Source organism: Arctopsyche grandis, chromosome 4, assembly GCF_051622035.1.
Source record: "Arctopsyche grandis isolate Sample6627 chromosome 4, ASM5162203v2, whole genome shotgun sequence".
In the NCBI taxonomy this organism is placed as follows: Eukaryota; Metazoa; Arthropoda; class Insecta; order Trichoptera; family Hydropsychidae; genus Arctopsyche; species Arctopsyche grandis.
In genome coordinates, this window is record NC_135358.1 from 5,247,866 (window position 1) to 5,267,952 (window position 20,087).

At 35.4% G+C, this 20,087-nt stretch overlaps 2 protein-coding genes across 2 annotated transcripts in view; one reads left to right on the top strand and one right to left on the bottom strand.

The window, feature by feature from the left end:
* LOC143911192 (HEAT repeat-containing protein 5B) overlaps positions 1 to 14,271 on the top strand; it is a 58,256-nt gene extending 43,985 nt beyond the window's left edge. Inside the window, exons 5-35 of the mRNA XM_077429970.1 lie at positions 63 to 157; positions 1,000 to 1,154; positions 1,227 to 1,643; positions 1,716 to 1,866; positions 1,942 to 2,130; positions 2,204 to 2,322; positions 2,397 to 2,530; positions 2,608 to 2,881; positions 2,952 to 3,130; positions 3,302 to 3,476; positions 3,550 to 3,852; positions 3,928 to 4,117; positions 4,189 to 4,358; positions 4,438 to 4,570; positions 4,645 to 4,824; positions 5,902 to 6,029; positions 6,108 to 6,216; positions 6,288 to 6,469; positions 6,542 to 6,666; positions 6,738 to 6,861; positions 6,933 to 7,227; positions 7,307 to 7,459; positions 7,537 to 7,650; positions 7,725 to 7,848; positions 8,588 to 8,739; positions 8,809 to 9,102; positions 9,181 to 9,399; positions 10,909 to 11,048; positions 11,121 to 11,313; positions 12,805 to 12,950; positions 13,367 to 14,271. Coding sequence (XP_077286096.1) covers positions 63 to 157; positions 1,000 to 1,154; positions 1,227 to 1,643; positions 1,716 to 1,866; positions 1,942 to 2,130; positions 2,204 to 2,322; positions 2,397 to 2,530; positions 2,608 to 2,881; positions 2,952 to 3,130; positions 3,302 to 3,476; positions 3,550 to 3,852; positions 3,928 to 4,117; positions 4,189 to 4,358; positions 4,438 to 4,570; positions 4,645 to 4,824; positions 5,902 to 6,029; positions 6,108 to 6,216; positions 6,288 to 6,469; positions 6,542 to 6,666; positions 6,738 to 6,861; positions 6,933 to 7,227; positions 7,307 to 7,459; positions 7,537 to 7,650; positions 7,725 to 7,848; positions 8,588 to 8,739; positions 8,809 to 9,102; positions 9,181 to 9,399; positions 10,909 to 11,048; positions 11,121 to 11,313; positions 12,805 to 12,950; positions 13,367 to 13,546 — 5,542 coding nt within the window. The 3' untranslated portion in view covers positions 13,547 to 14,271. The remainder of the gene's footprint in view (positions 1 to 62; positions 158 to 999; positions 1,155 to 1,226; positions 1,644 to 1,715; positions 1,867 to 1,941; positions 2,131 to 2,203; positions 2,323 to 2,396; positions 2,531 to 2,607; positions 2,882 to 2,951; positions 3,131 to 3,301; positions 3,477 to 3,549; positions 3,853 to 3,927; positions 4,118 to 4,188; positions 4,359 to 4,437; positions 4,571 to 4,644; positions 4,825 to 5,901; positions 6,030 to 6,107; positions 6,217 to 6,287; positions 6,470 to 6,541; positions 6,667 to 6,737; positions 6,862 to 6,932; positions 7,228 to 7,306; positions 7,460 to 7,536; positions 7,651 to 7,724; positions 7,849 to 8,587; positions 8,740 to 8,808; positions 9,103 to 9,180; positions 9,400 to 10,908; positions 11,049 to 11,120; positions 11,314 to 12,804; positions 12,951 to 13,366) is intronic.
* Positions 14,272 to 15,336: 1,065 nt separating this feature from the next.
* The window catches only part of Trmt61 (tRNA methyltransferase 61), a 107,886-nt gene continuing 103,135 nt past the window's right edge, over positions 15,337 to 20,087 (bottom strand). The window contains exons 6-7 of the mRNA XM_077429978.1: positions 17,442 to 17,613; positions 15,337 to 15,812 (exon numbers count right to left, since the gene is read on the bottom strand). Coding sequence (XP_077286104.1) covers positions 15,796 to 15,812; positions 17,442 to 17,613 — 189 coding nt within the window. The 3' untranslated portion in view covers positions 15,337 to 15,795. The remainder of the gene's footprint in view (positions 15,813 to 17,441; positions 17,614 to 20,087) is intronic.

A 20,087-nucleotide genomic window follows, 5' to 3' on the forward strand; every position in this document is an offset into this window, starting at 1 on the left:
TGTTTCTACAGTTTGCTTCCAAGTTGTCGATTGAATTATTAATGATTTTTCTACCGTTTTAGATGTTCCGTTTCTGAATTGTTGGGTTCACTCATGGCCGCTACTCAAATACCTGACTTTGCGGGACCACCTTCGAAAGGCGGTTCTGGAAATCAAGGTATTTTAAAATTTGATTTTATTAACCCTTTGAATGCTGACCAACGCCGATAGGCGTTGTAAATTTTTTATGTACAAAGTAAACAAGAATACTACCTGCTAAACCTTTAAAGGTAGAATTGAAAAAAAAATGCATTGAACATGGGTCATGTAATGCGTGTCATTCATTTATCAACGTTTATAAAGACTCGCTTACACCGGAATTTCTGAATTTATAACCATAGCAGAATTATCCGATGGAAATGCCTAACTGCTGAGTATTTTAGATTGTGACTTGGAATTTAGATTGTGAGCATTACATTTTAACAACAATGTAGAAGATAGAACTATTCTTGGAAAAATACATTCATTAATAGACTTCTTTCGTTTATTTTATATTGTTGCAAAATATATAAGATAGTATAAACACACCTTTACAAAACTTTTGATCTTAATGCTCAAACTTTTTTGGGAAAATGCATTCATTAATAGACTTATTTTGCATGCGCAGAAGGCTTTGCGCCTGTCGCAGATATAGTACGTGCAAATAGCCAATAATTTACAGATATAGTACCTGCAAATAGCCACAACCTATTTTATATTGTTGGAAGATATATTAGTGAGCCTAAACACACCTTTACAAAACTCGAAATCCTCGGCGGTAGTTATCTAGGGTTTGTTTGGATTAGCTACAATTTTTATACCTGCTTTCTATTGGATTTCTAAATAATTCTAGTTGGAAATGTTGGCAACATTTTCAGCGTTGCGGGGTTTTCAACGGAAAAGACGTCAGCACTCAAAGGGTTAATCATCATATAGGTTTACTAAAAGAACTGTTTGTTTAGATTTTGATTAATTTTTCAGCACAACAAAAAGCTAATAAAGCTGGAATGTCACTAGAAGAAGCTTTGAGTATATTGATGGGAGGATTTCTTAGAGGCGGAAGTTCTTTCTTAAAGGGTGAAATTATCAAAGCTGGTTCTGGTGTCAATCGGGAAGTTCGAGTTGGAGTCACACATGTAAGCTCTATTAGTCTTAAATTCAATAACAAATTATAATTTTTTTGTCTTTAATTTTCTTTTCAATACCAGGCGTATGTCGTTTTTGTGAAAACAATGGGTGGTTTATGGTTGGAGCGCAACTTGACTACATTCCTCATGCACGTGTTGGATCTGGTGGCAAATCCCAAAGCTGCCAGTTCACACGTGGATGCTGTATATTCGAGAAAGTGTATCAACTTCATCTTGAGAAGCGTTTTGGGTAAAATGTTGGGAGAGAAAGCTCAAGCGTCCGCCTGCAAAGAAATTGTACAGATCATCGTCAAGCAAATGAACAGCATCGACTTCAATCCCGAAAATGCTAAAGATTGCAACCAAGAAACGCTGTTCAGTCAACATCTTCTAGTATGCGGTCTTATGGAGATCGGAAATTTGATGGTTGGACTGGGAACTGCCGCGCAAAATCTATTAACAGATCAAACTTTGAACATTATCGATGCTATATGCGCCGTAAGAACTGTCAAAAATCATTATAAATATTTTATTATTATTTTTTATTTATTTTTATTTGTTCTATTGAAGGTTTTGATACATCCGTGTCATGCTGCACGACTCGGAGCTGCATGGTGTCTCAGGTGTATATGTGTCGCCGTTCCGACTCAAATCACACCGTTGATTGACCGATGTGTGGAAGCCATTGAGAATATGAGGACGAGTCCTGAGGCTATTTCTGGTAATCTTCAGTTCAATTTGAAGGCATGCGTATGTTGTATTATTTAATTTTGATGCTTATTTGTTTTTATTTTAGGTTATAGTGCGGCTTTAGCTGCTGTGTTGGGAGCTGTGAGATTGTCACCTTTGGGCGTTCCACACAATAGAGGCAAAGTGATTTTTAATACTGCTGAAGAGTTGTTAAGGTCGGCAAGTCAAAATAGTCGACTGTCGTTGAATAGAACGCACGCCGGTTGGTTGTTGATCGGAGCTATAATGACTCTAGGTAAAGTTTTAGCTCTGCAGTTTGCAAAAATCAATGTTAAGGTTTTATAATTGTTTCTAATTTTTTATTGTAGGAGTGCCTGTGGTACGTGGATTGCTTCCGAGGATGCTTCTCTTATGGCGGAATAGTTTTCCGCGTTCTAATAAAGAACTTGAATCGGAGAAAGCGAGAGGAGATGCTTTCACATGGCAGGTATGTCTTAAATACTGCATACTAAATTAGATTTAAACTTATTTTTTCTATTTATCTATTTATTGATATTCAAGGTCACATTGGAAGGTCGAGCTGGTGCATTGTCTGCTTTAAACAGTCTTCTTCTTCACTGTCCTACGTTGGCTACTGATGATATTACTCGCCGCTTGACTCAACCCGTCGAGAGTGCTTTAGCTATGCTTACAAAGTATGGAAATGTTAATTACAATGTAAAGTTTTCATACGAATTAGGTTATTGATTTGATTTTTTATTTTTTAAATTAGTATTCAATCTGTACTTCGTCAACACGGTCAACGTTTGAAAGCGGCAGCTGCTTTGGTCCGACTTCGATTGTATTCTTGCCTGGCAATGCTTCCACCAGCTCCAGAACCTTGCCATGCTCCATTGTTAAGAGCCCTCGTCGCCGATTTGGCTCTCGCTGACAGTGCTGCTAATACAGCCACAAATAAATTAGGCAGGGGTGGAAGAACCGATGATCTTACGGCGCTCGGAATCGAGAGAGTTGCCGACACGGATCACGCAGAAGTAGAAGATCAGGTAGTTACTGATTCGTTTTTAAATTAGATTTAGGTTTTATGAATGTTTTTAATGATTTTTTTCTTTTTAGTTACTGTCATCTCTATCGGCAAGTGGATCTGGTGCTTTGGAACACGATCCATGCTGTCTGTATCAAGTCCTATCACCTGATCAAACATGTCCTGGACCTTTACCGTTGGGTGTTGCCGTCATTGATATGTCTGTTGTACTCTTTGGATTGATCTTCCCCAGAGTTGCTAATAAACATCGGTCAGTATACATTAATATCGTTTTCAAACTGTAGTGTCAATCCTAAAGCTTAACATTTCTCCAAACCTGTCCCTCAACATCTAGAATAGTTAAGCTTGCTCAGTTTCTGATGTATCTTTATGAATTTTTATATTGAATCACATAAATAATGTTTCATTACAATGATTTCAGATTACAAATGCTTGATCATTTCTCCGAGTGCATCCGACTCGCTAAGTCTACGCGTCAAGAAGCAATCCAAACTAACGTCTTTGCAGCATTATTAGGTGGATTACGAGGCTTGGCTGAAGCAAAGGGACCTTTAGGTGGAGACGATGTCAGGAAGAGTGCTAGTTCTCTCATTACGGTAGTCACATTACACATTATCGCCTTTTTAATATATTTTTACAAGGTATTCATGTGAGCTGTATGCATTTTAGAATGGTCTATCAAGTTCAAGTCCGGCTGTACGTTGCTTAGCTGGACAATGCGCCGGACGTCTAGCTCAAACTCTGTCTAGTTCACCTAGCAGCAGTGCTGAAAGTGCTGTGGCTGCTCTAGCAGATTCTTTCAGTCGTCAGTTGCAAGCAGGACGTGGTGTCAGTCAAAGAACTGGACTATGCATGGCTTTGGGAGCATTGTACCGAGCGCGTGGAGGTATTATGGGCGGTGGTGGAAACTATGGAAGCGTATTGCCTGTACTTTTGGCTCTCGCTCAAGATCAAGCCAGTATTGATGTTCAAGTATGTTATATAATATAATATATGTATGGGAAAAACATAGAATAAAATTACATGATTCATTTTCTTTTGCTTAAGATCTGGTCTCTTCACGCCCTGTCATTGATTGCCGATGCTGGAGGTCCGATGTTTAGAGGCTTCGTTGAGCCGACGTTGAATATGGCTTTGAATTTATTGCTGCAAGTTCCGCCATCTCATGAAGACGTTCACCGTTGTATTGGGAAACTTCTTTCAGCTCTCATTACTACTATTGGACCTGAGCTTCAAGGTTATTTCAAATTTTTATATGTGTATAAAAATTTTATATTCAATGATTTTATTATGGATTTTGTATTTTAGGTAATACGGCGTCAATTTGCACAGCACGGTCGATGTTTTTGTGTGCTTGTGCCGTGATGCAAGAAGTCGGCGCACCTTCAGTTCAAGCCGAAGCTATCGGATGTCTTCAACAGTTGCATTTATTCGCTCCGAGGCATTTGAATTTGACTACTTTAGTACCTACGCTATGTGTAAGTATTATATTATATATATTTTTTGTTTTTGAAATGTGGGTGAATGTTAAAACATTGATGTTTTTATATAATTCAGAGGAATCTATCGAGTAAGCATTTAGTGTTGAGACGTGCTGCTATATCCTGTCTGCGTCAGTTATCCCAAAAAGAAGCTAAGGAAGTGTGCCAGCATGCGTTGAGCTTAATCGGAGAGCAAAATGCTCTTAATAGTAAGCCTCAGCTTAATAATCAATCATGTGTAGTCGAATTTTATGTGAAATAACATTATTATTTATATTTTTAGACGTCAACATATCTGAAACTGGACTACCTGGTACTTTATTCGCCATGTTGGATACGGAGACGGATCGCACTGTTGTGCAATATACTCATGACACCTTAACGTCGATGGTTCAAGTACTATCGACAGGTCAACTTTCTCAATGGCTGTCACTGTGCAAAGCTGTATTAACTGTTCAACAAGGTTATATATTATAATATTTAGATACATACATAATTTTTAATTGAAAATAGTAACAGGTGGTACTCAAAATTATACCAATCTATTTTAACTAGCGGCGTTGATTAGTGGTTAGCATATTATACTTTCGAGCAGTGTCACGGGTTCGATTCCCATTAGGGTCCCGCTGCTGGCCAGACCTTGGTTTGTGACTCGAGGTCGATCGTTTCTTATCAGAGTTTGCCAATTTTTCTGATTTTCATTGAAACTTAAGGTTCCTGTATAATTGGCATCTCCTTTCTTATCTCTCTTGCTAATCTCAAGTTATTCAGCGTCTTTTAGTTCGCCAATTTCATTATAAAATGCTGGAAAAATTTATCCTTAAATGTCACTGTGGATGTTTGTAAGAATTCGCATTATATAAAATGCTTATATATTGTACGGAAACAATTTAAACGTCCATTTTATAAAATAAATGTGCATTTAAAAAAAATTTGTACATTAAAAAAAGTTTCTGTACATTACAAAAAATTTGTGTACATTTCTAAATGATGGATACAGATTGCATTAGAAACTTTGATTTGATCATTGAAAAAGATATTTGCTACATATGTAAATGTGAATTATAATGACCAAAATACGAACCGACAACGAACAATGCTTCTATCTACTGTATTCCTTTATTTTTACTCTTCGGCTTTCGACCTTCGACACCTACGACCTTGGCTTCGACTCTATGACTTGATATCATCATTCATATAAATACGTAATACTTAAACAAAAGTAAACACTTTTGATAGTTGACAGTTGTCAATAGCGGAAGACTGCAACATTGCTACTTTTTTTGTATCTATTCTAATGCTAAAATCTATTTTTTCGAATGATCGTTTCATATTTTTTAATGGTCACTTTATAATGCCAAAATATTTTATTCGATGCAAAATACGAGACTGTTTAATGCACTGAAAATAATGTAAATTTTTAATGCACAAATATTTTTTTTAAGATACAAAGTATTTTTCTCAATGTACATAAAGTTAAATCGTCCCCGTGTTCATGTTCTATGAAATAAAATAACATAAAAATGTCATGTTATTGCAGAATCCAATGATGATACTCCATTGGGTGTTGCCGGTGGAGATGAAGAAGTCGACGACGATCAAGCTGAATTCCACGCCGATCAGGAATTGATTACCCATCCACCGATTCAACCGAGATGGCCTACTAGAGTATGATATATCATATTTGAAACATCCTTAAACTGATTTTACAATCTGATTCAATTGTGTATTGCATTTTAACCGTAGGTTTTTGCAATGGAGTGCGTACAACGAATAATGGTCGCTTGTGAATCGGCTGGGGAAGCCCACTTTGATCTGATGCTCGCTAAAGAACAACAACTCACTAGAAACAATGGTTAGTATTTGATGTAATGATGCTACATAATAGATTGTATTTGATTTGATACATTTATTTTTTATTTTTAGTGGACTATTTGGTGTTACATCTTGCCGATTTGATTCGTATGGCTTTCATGGCGGCTACGAGTGAATCGGATCCGTTGAGGTTAGAAGGTTTACGTTCGCTCCGTACGGTTATTATGAGGTACTGTCGGGTTCCGGAGCCTGAATTCCCTGGACATTTACTTCTGGAACAGTTTCAAGCTCAAGTATAATACTTTTTATTTATTTGTTATATTTACAAGGAATATAATGTTTAATATGAATTATTTTGAATATAGGTTGGCGCTGCATTGAGACCAGCTTTCTCTCCTGATACTCCATCTCACGTTACGTCTGCAGCATGTGAAGTTTGCTCCACTTGGATTGGATCTGGAGTAGCTAGAGATTTGAATGATCTGCGAAGGTTTTCATCGTATTTTATATTTTGAATAAATACAATATTATTCATTTTTTCAATATGTATATGTATTTTAGAGTTCATCAATTGTTGGTGTCTAGTTTGCATAAGTTGAATACGAAGTTGAACAATACGGCGCATTTGTACAATGAAAGTTTAGCAACTTTGGAGAAATTGGCTATTTTAAAAGCATGGGCTGAAGTATGTAAATGTACATACATATATAATTTGTGCGATGAATGCAATTGTTATTGATGTTGTTTATATTTTAGGTTTATATAGTTGCTATGATAAGCAATGGAAGTGCACCGGGTAGTGCTATCAAACAGTTGGAAGATTTGCCATCAGTCGACAGTCAAAATGAGCAGAACAGATTAAATGGCAATTTAGATTCACCGGTCCATAGTGAAGCGGCTACGTTTGAGAAGAATCCGATGGATGATGATTTCGGCAACTTTGAATTCAAAGGGGAAAGTCTGTTGAAGTTAGTTCAACCGGAATTGGAAAATCTTGCCGAAAATTGGTATGCGGCTCTGAAAGATCACGCTCTTTTGAGTCTACCGCCAGGTATTTTGTGTATTTTTTTAATTGTTATGTTTTTATTTGTGTGTTGTTTATTTATTGTATTTGTTTATTATTTTTTAAGAATATAATTCGCAATTGCCGCACGATGGTGGGGCGTTTTATACTGCTGATACTGTTGAAGGAGCCAGAGGACACTATCATGAAGTATGGCCGGCTCTTTTGCATGCAATGGCTTTGCATTTTAATAATTATACCAAATTCAATATCAAAGATGGTAAATATGACAGTATGCAGATTGATTGTGTGTAAAATTTAAGTAATGTAATTAAAATGTATCATGTTTTATTGTAGAAAAAAATAAAAAGACTCGTGAATCAGAACTTGAAAAGACAGAAGAGATGAAAATAGACAACAATAACACTGATTCGTTAGATCCGAATGAAGAGAAATTCCGCTTACTTTTCGGTGAATTGATTTGTAGTATTGATTACTTACATTTTTGATTTATTAGAATTTATAATAATTTTAATTATTTTTAGGTATATGTATGGAGGCTTTATGTACGTCTAGGGATAGTTCACAACAGAGTACGGTTACTTGTTTGCTATCGTTGACGACTCTGTTTGATACTGCCGCAAATAGAGCACAACTTTTGAAAGACAGGTAAGAGGTCATATTCATCTTTACTTACGTACATATAGCCACAGCCTAGCTCAATGGAAGAGTTATTACTTTCCCGTAGAGAAGTCGTGGGTTCAAGTCCTGGCCAAATACGCCACTGGCGAGATCTTCTGCTGAAATTTTCCGATTTATCCTAACTTTATTCATAAATCAGTATACTCCCCCCAGTATCTTGCTTATTCGAGTTTCTAGCGTCTCGAATTTGTTGAATCTTATAAAAAATATGTGCTACCTACATAATGTATTACTCGCAAATTTGCTGTATATCAAAAATTTGTTGATTGCACCATAGATGTCTCTATTATATTGTATATATATAATTGTAGTCTTGTTTGAAATTGTTAGTACTTATGCACAAAAAATAATCTTATATATGATAGGCTGTACACGGGCATGTGCTAATGTCCCTGTCTGGAGATTGCGTGGTGCAGCTGTTCTTAGGGGTCGTGTGTAAAGAATGTCGTTCGCGTTCCGGATCGTTTCCCGTTTGCTCCCATATGTGGAATGTTCTCAGCGTCTGCGTGTCGCCGTTCTGCTTGATTTGATTCTTAGTACCTATTGTTCTGCAGCGTCTTGATGTCGCTGGTTACAATGTATTCCTACAGTATCTACATATGATAGAAATGTATCTAATAAATAAATACCATGCTTCAATTCGAACTGTCATGTTTGCCGTTCGATACATATGTATGTATTTATCGGTTTTATGTACTAATTATAGGTTCTTAGCTATCGAACTTTGCCATGTGTTGCATCGAACTGGACTCACCCAAGAAACTGCACAACCGTTGTTATTAGCTGCCGAAGTGTTGCAGTTGACTATAACGGCTGCGAGAGAAGACCTCGAAAGAAGAAAGCAAGAGAAAATCAGAGGTATACATTTAAATTGATCGATTTTTAAATTTAAAACATCGATTGTTGCTCATTTCGGATTTGTTTCAGATCTATCATCAGGAGATAGTAATGCCGAATCGGAGCCATCACAATCCATACTAGATATAGTTCAATTACTAGGCGAAGGTGGTCCTACAGGTGATCTACCACCTGGAAAATCCCTTCTATTTTCGTGTCTTGAAGTTTGTTTGTGCTTGCTTGTAAGACAGCTTCCGACTCTCAGTCCAAATAAGATCACCAGTATCAGCATTGTACCGAAAAGGATCAGTCAATATGGAGATAGATTGTTGATCAAAGTTCTCAGTTGCATGTCGAATTTGACAGCTTTAGCTAGTCCACACGGTATTTTAATACTCTATATAAGTTTTTACTCTATTTTTGTACACTGGAATAGTACTTAAATATATTTTTGAATAATAGGAGCAGTGGCTATTCTTCCAACAATACTATTCTTAACAACAGGAGTCATAAAAGAAACCGGTCAACAAGACAATGTCCAACATGGTGTTATTAACGCTGCAGTTGAATTATTAAATGCAATGGGAAATGATAAGCATTCTCAATACCCTGATACCAAACAGCAATGGAGCATGTTGATGCAGAGCGTCTTGGCAAAAATAATCGACCTGTCAAAGAACGGTGAGTAATTGGCATCTTACAATTCCTTGTCAATATGGCAACAAATTATTTGGTTAGTTTATAATTCCAAAAGTGGTTCGTTAAAAAATGAAAAATTTATCAGTGACTTATTCTAAATGATCAGTAGAATATAATAAATGATCAGTAATCATTCATTTTTGATCAGTATTTTATTTAAGTACTGATCAAAAAGGATTTTATATCAGTGAAATTATAATTTTTGACAGTTGTATGATAGCGCGTCGCACTGCTACTGTCCATTCCCACTCTCCTCATGGTCCATACACCATAATATCCATCCAAACACATCGTAATATCTTTTTTTTTTAAATTTTATTTCATCAATATTAGGTTGTTGGGGTCGGTATTTATTAATTTAAGATTAGGTTGGGTTAGGTTAAGTTAGGGTTGGCCCTATTCACTATTCATATAGGGTCGGTATTTATTCATGACAGTGAGACTGAACTGAACCTGTAGCGAGGGGGTTGAAAACAGACGGGAGGAGATTATTAAAATAATGTTGCCAAGTAGCAAAATTCATCAGGATTTTTTATACTAGGAGCCATAATGCGATATGGCAACACTGACGATTTTCTGGCTGTCAAAATGAGATCATTTTTAAATGATATTACTGATCATCTTATAATAATCATCGACCGTTTCATTTTATTATCTGATCATTTTGCTTCAATAACTGAGCATTTATTTTAACCTTTGAAGCACGGAGCGTCGAGATCAAACGAGTGTCCCGAACCGGGGTCGAGTAAGACCCCAGTATTTTTTAATCAAAATACAGCTTTTCTCAATAAAAATGGGTTCAATATACATATATATCTTATTAGTCATTATATACATCAACATAAAAAAAGTTTTAGTCCTATAGCATGTTTTTGACTATTTTTGTATTAAAAAATAACGACAACCATCAACACGCAAACGCACATAGGTATGGGCAACAGGCGACTGTATGACTCAATAGCCACGCGCCAAAAGCGACGAAAACAATAGCTTACGAAAATATAGCTGTCTCTTTCTCTCGCATTGATTCATCGATCAACAAGAATATGCAAACGAACAGTCAAAAACATGATTTATCGCTACCGCCTTTAAACCATACTTTGGAACGTAGAAATGTATAAATGTATTTTTTTACGATGTACCCCTTTTATAAATCATACAAAATCTATTAAAATAAATTCCTTGTAGTTCATTCTAGGAATACAAGAAATATAGGGTGTATAGCTATGAAAACCACATAGTTATTACGAAAAACTTAAAAATTGGGGCATTTGCATACCCCACTTCGGTGAGGGAGTGTTAATAACTGAGTATATGACAACTGATAACAACAGCACACTGATCATTTAAAATATTCACTAATAATTTCGAAATATTTACTGACAATATAGTTATTTTTATTGATCAAAAGCTGAATAAATTACCGATCAATTAAAATACACGCCTCTCAATATGTATACCGGAGTTGATGCATTTTATATATAATTTCAGACGAGGAAGACGTTAAGATGAACGCTGTTGTAACCTTACAAGCTATGAGTGCAATCTTGCCGTACGCTCCACCGACTCAAATGCTGCACTTCCCGTGCATCAATCATTTCCGATTGTGTCTCCAGAATCCGGAGCCAAAGGTGCATAATTGTTTGCGCACTGTAAATGTGTACGATCTAGTCGGAGATGTGACGTGTTTCTTTCTGTTGCAGGTGGTGATTAAGTGTGCTGTGCTGTTGAAAGGGCTTTGGTCTCTAGGTGGAGGTTGGGCACGAGCTTTGGCTCCCCCGCTGCTGAGAGGTCTGCGAGCCAGTAGAAGTCCCGCTTCACAGATGCATCTCAAAGCGACCATTGCACAGATCGGAGCCGCCGAAGCTTTGTTACCTTTTACACCTGAACCTAATCGTATGTGTTTATCCATATATGAATTTGATTTCATTGAGTATTCTTCATATTCATACGACATAAATTTCATTCAATTGTTTTTCTACATATGTACGTTTAAATATATTGTAACTTTTTTTGTTAGTATTGTATTGTTGTTGTTTTTTTTTGTTTAATTAAGACATCACGTGTCTATGGAGTAGTGTTAAAAATGAATAATACATCGTAGAGAAATACATTACATAGCTATCACTTTGGTTTGTCACATTTTCATTAGTATATTTGTTTGTTTCGCTTTTCCAAGGAGATTCTATGAAAGGTAAGTATCGTTTCATACGTTAAATTTGTCTGTACCGTACATACATACTTTCATATGTAGTATATATAATTACATATTAGATGTAAATTCTTTTTTTTTTTTAATTGACTTACGTAAAATGTACATGCTATCGCATTCACCCCCCACTCGACGGCCAAAGTCGCTTCACAGCATTAATTAAATGATTGAGGAGGTCCCCGCGCAGCCAGCGCTCGTTCCAGAATGATCTGATATGGCCTAAGTACCTCAATATTAAGGGCAGGTCGCTCACTGCATCTTCCACGATCCGTTTACTTCTCCATTTTTTAGGCACGTACAGTCTCACGCTTTCGTCCGGATTCTGGGAACTAGCGGGAGATGCCGCTCGGCCTAATCCGGGGGTATCCCTTGTCCATTTCCGAATGCACTTTAGGCGGCGTATAATCCCTAATACACTTAACCGGCGGCTCCTCTTTCCTACGCTACATATTGTTGCGTAGGGGTGGGTGGAGGATCCAAGTAAAAGGCCAAAGTCGTTTCACAGCATTTATTGGTGATTAAGGAGATACACACACTGGCAGTGCTCCGTCCAGAAATATCTTGATATGGTCTTAGTACCTCCTTATAAAGGGACAGGTTGCTCCGGGCATCTTCGACGTCCGGTTTCTTCCCCATTGTTTATGCATGTACCCTGATATGTATTCCCACTACACTCAGACCCACGCTATCGGTCAGTTCTGAGAAGGGATCGGGTGCCGCTTACTACGCCAATTCGGTGGCCATTGTTTAGCCTACTTGCACTTAGTCTGGAGATAATCCTTGAAACCAATTATAACGGTCACACAGTCACTCGGCCTAATCCGATTGCACTTACTCGGCGGTGTACGTAGCAATATTATATAGTTATAAGAAATAATTTAATAAAAATAAAGAAATAATTTTACATCCTTACAATGTTACAACACATTGCACGAATGCGACAGCATGTTCGCTTCTCGTAAGTCTCACAGAAACACCCGGCATTGAACAAGTGCTTATTACTGATTTGAGATATCTCTAGTTCAAGCCAAATAACAAACAATTGATTATAATCCATTATCGAGTAGTGAAATTATCACTGTAATTTATATTAAAAAAAGTAGAATAGTTCCTGTATTGTGTATATGTATGTATATTTAAAGATCTAGTGAAATGTATATTTATTTTCTTTATAGGAGTTCAAATGCTATGTTTGTTGGTGCCGATTATTATTGCATATTTGCGCGACGTTGAAGAGTTGAGGAGTTGCAATACGTATTCGAAGGCTTTGCACGATTTCAGTTTGCAGTGGTTGAATAAAATCGGTCGAATGTATCAACAGGTATGTGTTTTTTTTTTAATTAATATTGTTGCGTAGGGGTGGGTTCAGGATCCAAATGCAAGGTCAAAGTCGCTTCACAGCATTTATTCAACGATTCAGGAGGTCCACACTCACTCCAGAATATTTGATCTACCGTGTGTACCTCCTTATAAAGGACAAGATGCCCAGCATAGCATCCCCGATCCGTTGGCGTGTCTATTGTGTACATTGACACGTATGTCCTAGCCGCACTCGCCCGTTCTGTGAGAACCGCAGCGTATCCTTTATTTGGGCACTTACTGGGTAATACGGGGGTCTCTATTGTTCAGCCACGATTGCACTTGGACAGTGGATATTCTCTCCCATGTTAGCACGTTACAATATAAATTGTTTTTGTATATTAATGTGTGTTTGTAACGTTTGAATTTTTCTTCTAGGAGTTCAAAACGATCATGTCTCAGTCGAGTGAGCTTCGTTTGAAGTTGGAGAATGCCGTTAAAGCCAATCAGCAGTTGTCGAATGCGAATCAGAACAGAAGGATGTCGGCGAACGGACAGCAGAACAAGCCGGCTAAACCGACTATACAGTTGAAAACTGATTTTAGCAATTTTAATTAAAGTTTTAGGATGAAACTGAGTTTTGTGATCTTTTGACGTTAGGAACGGTCATAGTGAAGAATGGTGCTCGTATAATGGTGTAGAACGAAAACTTTTTGTTGGCACTGAAATATTTAAATTTTTATTTTACTATTTATATTGATGTGAAAAATTCAAAGACATACAATAATATTTATAAATAGACGGATGTAATAATGAAATTCGCAAATTATATAACGGGGCACGATATGGCAAACTATGTAGTAGAGGAAATTATTTATGATGAAATACGGTATATAAAATATGGATTTTAAAACGTTTAAATATATTATATTAAAATACATATACGAATAGTTTTAGATTATTATTATCATTTTGACAGATATATTTATATCAATGAATTATTTCGACATTTTATTCAATTATATCAATGATAAATCAACGATTATTTCTTCCTTTTAAATTGTCTTCCATTAAGGATTGAATACAGTTTTATTATACATATTATAATAATATATGTAGTTGTATATAGAAATACTTCTCATAAAATTCAACTGATACGTATAATTGTTCAACTCCATTTACATATATTAGTATATATGTAGATAGGATTTTCATCTTCACTAAAAATTTATAATAAGCATAGAAATAATAATGATGATAAACTAAATAAATAGACTCGTAACCTGACAAATATACATTAGAGAAATATAATATCTCATATATTCTGTTCTATGTAAGTACGTAAAAAAATTAAAAATACATATTGTTGCGGTCTTCAGGGTTCAGGTATCATCAGCTCAATTTAGCTAAATATGAGTGACGAGCTGCAAATTCAATCTATCGCTGAGTGAGTTTCGCTCATTAGTCGGACTCGACGCAACAATACACGTTAATTTCGATATTAAAATATTGGTTGTGGCTATTTGCAGGTACTATATCTGAAAATTATTGGCTATTTGCAGGTACTATATCTGCGACATGCGCATGCGCGTGAACTGTCACTGTCAGCGTGTTTACTGTTAAAATTTTCTTTTAAACCTCTTAATATTAAGTTCGAACTCATAAAGTGACGTAGAGTAAAAAATATAATCCAAATTAGTTAATATTATTAATTGTTTGAAAATTATTATCATATACAACGTATAATACCTACATACAAGTACAAGCCGCGAACTAGCTAAATGATATAAATCTATTATAATAACGTGCGAAATTTATTTGCCTCATGTATAATGAACGATTGATTAAACAAGTCTAGTATACATTAAATGTAAGAAATTATAATCGGATTACAAGTTCACGCGTATGTGCAGAAGGCTTTGTGCCTGTCGCAGATATAGTACCTACAAATAACCAATAATTCGCAGATATAGTACCTGCAAATAGCTAATAATTCGCAGATATAGTACCTGCAAATAGCCACAACCTAAAATATTATTAAATGTGTGTAATTTGATTATGTATGTATTTACGACAAGAAATTGTGACTACTTCGATTATTACCTATTTAAGAATAATACTTACTTAATTAATATCGTTTCATTTGACATGAAAAGTGTTTTCAATTCACTTAGGTGTGTATGACTTTCTTTAAACAATAGCATGATCCGAAAATTTAATAAGATTTACTTTCGGTGAAGTGTGTGAGGTATCTTTAAATATAATGTAGTACAAGTGTTTTAAATTTATAATATTGTATGTATTCATATGAAGAATATAAATATAGCACATTCAACAATGTATGTGAATGGGTCTTAAAACAGAAAGAGTTTTTAGAAAACAGGGTGTTTGCGGAAAACGAAAGCGATATAAATTTATTAGAGACTTTAGAAAATATGAATTTTATTTATTATTTAATGAAAGATTTCACTTGCATTCACAGATACTACATACATATATAAAAATATCAATAAATAAAATGCACTTATATTTTATAGATTTGTTATAAACATACGGGATTATTCGAATGTCAAAATTCGTACATTTAATATTTTTTTTAGCAATCGATCGATCCAGAGAATAGATGTAGAATGATATTGTAAAATTATTAATACATATTTATTATTATAATATATGATGTATAATTATAGTATGAAATTCTGACGATGTAGCACGTATGTGCAAATATAAATTAATAAATCAAATAATATACAAAGTGTTCTTTTGTTATTTTCCTTAAAAAATTTATGAAACTATGTATTATTCAGTAATTACAAATATTTAATTAAAAAATACATCAAATATATAATTTTTTCTCGATCGAAGACTCATTCAGCAGTTTCATCTGAAAATATAAAATAAATTTATAAGACAATTTTATTTAACAGTATTATTATTATGATTTTTTTATAAAATTATATAAATTATCAGTGAAGTAAAAATATATATGTGAGATAATGACAGCCTATAATGCAAATTTTATAAGATATTGTGTGAAAATAAAAAAAAAGTTATAGGCGCTTAAACGATTAAAATTTGATAAAACGAGTGGGGGGCGGAAAGTCAAACAAACGAGGCTACTGGCTACTGGCTATTGGCAGTGGGTAAGCTGTCACCTTCTCCAAAATTTTTGGATTCTTAAACGTGTTTATTACGATTATATTTCACCATCGACTTGGCGGACCGAATTGAAATATTTATCGGCGACCAAACCTCACAAAATGGCAAAGTTTCAAAGCGATCGGAAGACTGTAGGAAATTTGACAGACTAACGAACAAAATGAAAGAAACTAAGTAATAATACAACCTTAAAAAAAAAGGATTCAATCCATCAATATATATGTATCGCTATTCTGTGTGTGTGTCTGTGTAAGATAACGCTCACCGTACTATAATAGTCGTTTCGATTCGAAATTTGTACGTAACAGTTAAAACATTGTCAACAAAACGTATGAATATAAAAGGAGATCAAAAAACTTCTATATATACTGTTTGCTACCAATGTTTCCTCTAGGCAAACTAGTTTCTGAACATTTAGCGCCATCTATTGAAAATTTATTTAATTAATTTTTCTATTGCGGTTTTATATTGTTTATATGTAAAATAAATAAATAAATAAAATATGTGGGTACAGGTAGTTTTTCACATTTTTTTTTCATATAAAACAATTTCGAATTAAATATAAATATTAAATTATATGTATTTAAAAGGTATTTGAAAAAATTACGACCGCGGGCGGATCGTATTTAACTAAGTTTGACCCACTGAATTCGAATATGACAATGATTTTTGTTGGTTTCTTCTCTTTTGTGAGATATGAGTTTAAAAATGTTGTGACCACAATTCTGTCCACACCCTTTAACGTATCAAGCTGAAATTTTTTTTGTATTATTTATGTACTAACTCAGAGCTGATAAGATTTTCGTCAGAATTCGTAAACCGGAAGTAGTATTTTATTTTAAAACAATACATATTTCATTATTTTATTTTGACCTTTTATTTTTATTTTCTTGATATTTAATGTGTATAATACTGATAGTGATTTTTAGTAATTAAAAAAAATTGAACAAAATCCGACAACCGGAAGTAGAACTTTTGTCTTGTGCAAGTTTCCATACATTTGCGCTAAATTTGTATGGAAAATGCCCCTACAACCGGTACGTGTGAACGTGTATGCATGTTTAATTATCGAATTTTGTTTTGTGACCTTCTTATATTCCTCAAATATACAGATAAAGTCATAGGTTGGTTGGCAACGAGAGATTTAAGAAAATTTTAAGAGATTTTAGGAAATTTGCCTTAGCCAGTGTGTAAACAGAAGCCTTGACTGTTTATATGTAGGCAAGTATGTAGCTCATCATTAAGAAACAACTACGATAGACTTGTTATGTAGATACATTTGCTGATTGTCTGCACAAAGACCTCTCCATCAGCGTCCAACTTTAATGAAATAGGTTCATTTATAGACACTTACCGATATTTTCACTATCAGCATCAGCTCTAGGTTTGCCAACAGAATTTCTCGCCCATACTGGAGGCAGTGTGGCAAAAGTCAAGTATCCAGTATGACCGGGCATATTCAACGGGGCCGTAGCTGTAATATACTGTACATCATTGCTAGGCTTCTCGTTGATGTCTTCAGACTTCTGAAACGAGCAAAAAACACATCTGCATTATTATAAATATACCAATAAGACGCACAGTAGCCGCTCTGCAAAAACATGTTCATCGGTGATGTCACCTCGTCTTGATTTATGTCGGTTGACATGTCGATGCTTCATCGTGAGCGATATTGATATTTGCATCCCGATGGCTGCATATTGTCCATGTTTGGCTCGATAAATAATTGAGACTGTTAATCAAATGTCCATATTTGGCCGCCGAAGAAAAGTATCACGTTTTCATACTCAATTATTATCTCTCGTGTGAGATCACAGGCCGTTGTGGATTTTTTTTATGTCGGTTAATTACTGGTGTATTTAAATTTAATGTTAACCTTTGCCGATGTGATGAATACGTCAATCAGGCTTAATCTCTCTTTATCGGGTCGGGTGCGGTGGGGGGGAGGGGGGAGGGATTTTTTCTTATCCAGAGACGGATGATTTTAATGGGAAGCTTTTAGGCGGTCGGATGGTGAAACCGAATGTGACATTTGTAGGAATTTCCGGTTTGTCAAATGCCAAGTGAGTCGACGAACCGCAGATCGAAAAACGTTTGGCATCGCTATTTATCATTTTGTGTTTGCTTCAATAAATCACAAATTCGCGTTTAAATAGTTTATCGACTTGATTTAATGTTTCGATTTCTAAATAGGAAAAGTTAAGAATTGAAACGTTCGATTTTTAAATATTTTACTTTCACAAATGATTTCTTGTTCTCAGAGGCGGTCGAAAGAAATGAGAGGAAAATAACGGGATAGCAGGTATAGCTTCGGTCCGCATAGAACTAGGTCTGTTATGTATAGAAGTAGGACCTGAGGCGTGCCGTTCGTTGTTAATTGTTCGCTGTGCTTTGTTCAATTTTATGAAGAACTTCTTTTTTGCACTCTAGCTTTGTAAATAGACCCAAAACGCCCTGATTCCTGGAAAAAGCACGCTTCCTATCCGCCCTTTAGTTATTTTTTTTTACATATATACCAGGAAGGCCTTACAGGTAAATCCCAATGCGCCTTCCTGGCCAATTACAAATACAAATACAGCATTTTTATTATAAGTCGTTGAATTGCGAGACACTGAAAAAACTCGCAAATTAACGAGACATCTATGAATTGTACATAAATTTTTATTGTACATCAATCAAATTTTTCAAATAGTGGTGACATAGTTATGTATTATCTTTGCGATTATTAGATGTATTTCTTCAAGGATGTTGAGTATTGGTTGGTGATCGAAAGAAAAATGTCCTAAATGTGGAATTGGGGGGTAAAAACACTATATTTTCATGAATGAACTTGAAAACGTTCAGACGCTCTTGTCGTCTGGAATGCTCAGAACTAAACATGTTGATTTTCTGTTTATTTTTCTGGTTAATTTTTATTGTGATTAAAATTTTCAACACTATACCCCTAATTAATATGATTTATACAAATTCTAATTAAAATTCAAGGCCAATTTAAGTTTGCACCGCTTGAAGAACCGCTTCAACAATGAAATTAGATAAATTGGATAACTCTGATAGGAAACGATCAACTTGGAGTCACAAATATCCAAGTCTGACCAGCAGCATTGAAGATTATAAATTATTTTAAACCGAGTGATCACGGGATCGAACCCGGTGACCACTCGGCGCTTAATAGCAACGCAACTCAACATGCTGCTGGCTAATCTATATTTTGTTTCAAACTAATCCAAATAAAAGTCCATGAACAAAGAGATTTGTCTCATTTGTCTAAGACATTTGTTCGTAGCTAGAGATCAGACCTTCAAGAGACAAATCTTTCGAACTAGTTTCCGAGATTTTTTTCATCGAATTGTTTTTTTTTAGCTAAAACATTCATGATTCCAATGAACGAGTGAGTCTTAGACACCAAGGAATCATATTGTGCTATGAACAAAGCCTTATCTATTGGTTGGCATGTTGCTGGCCGTTACGGAAGATAAATTGGTTTAATTCTGTTGATAAATTTCCCAACGAATCTTAAGTCAAACTCCTATAACAATCTTTCATGTGAAAGATTTGTACCCATTTAACTAGCTCATCTTTCAGTAGCACGTATCATACATTCCGATATTGTAAATAGGAAGCTGCTTTTAATTCAACGCACGCAAGAATCCAACATGTCAAGTTTCACGATCAAGTACAAACCTGTGGCCTTTTCAATCACACCCCACAACATTAACATACACGAACGAAAGCTGAAGCCGACTATAACAATCCAGCGGCTCCTTCAGCATCCACCAAACAGCCTTGTAACGCAAAACGAGCATTGTGCACGTCCATTACGTGATATTAATTTTCTATCCGCAGGTACACAGGCACCCAACACACCAATCGATCTCGCTTCAAATGCCAGATGTCCGATTGTCGCGTTGACGTGTCTCCTAAAATGGGATTCTCCCATCGGCGAAACTCGTCTTTCATTAGCGAAATAGTAAATAAGTAAACGAGTACTTGTCGATTG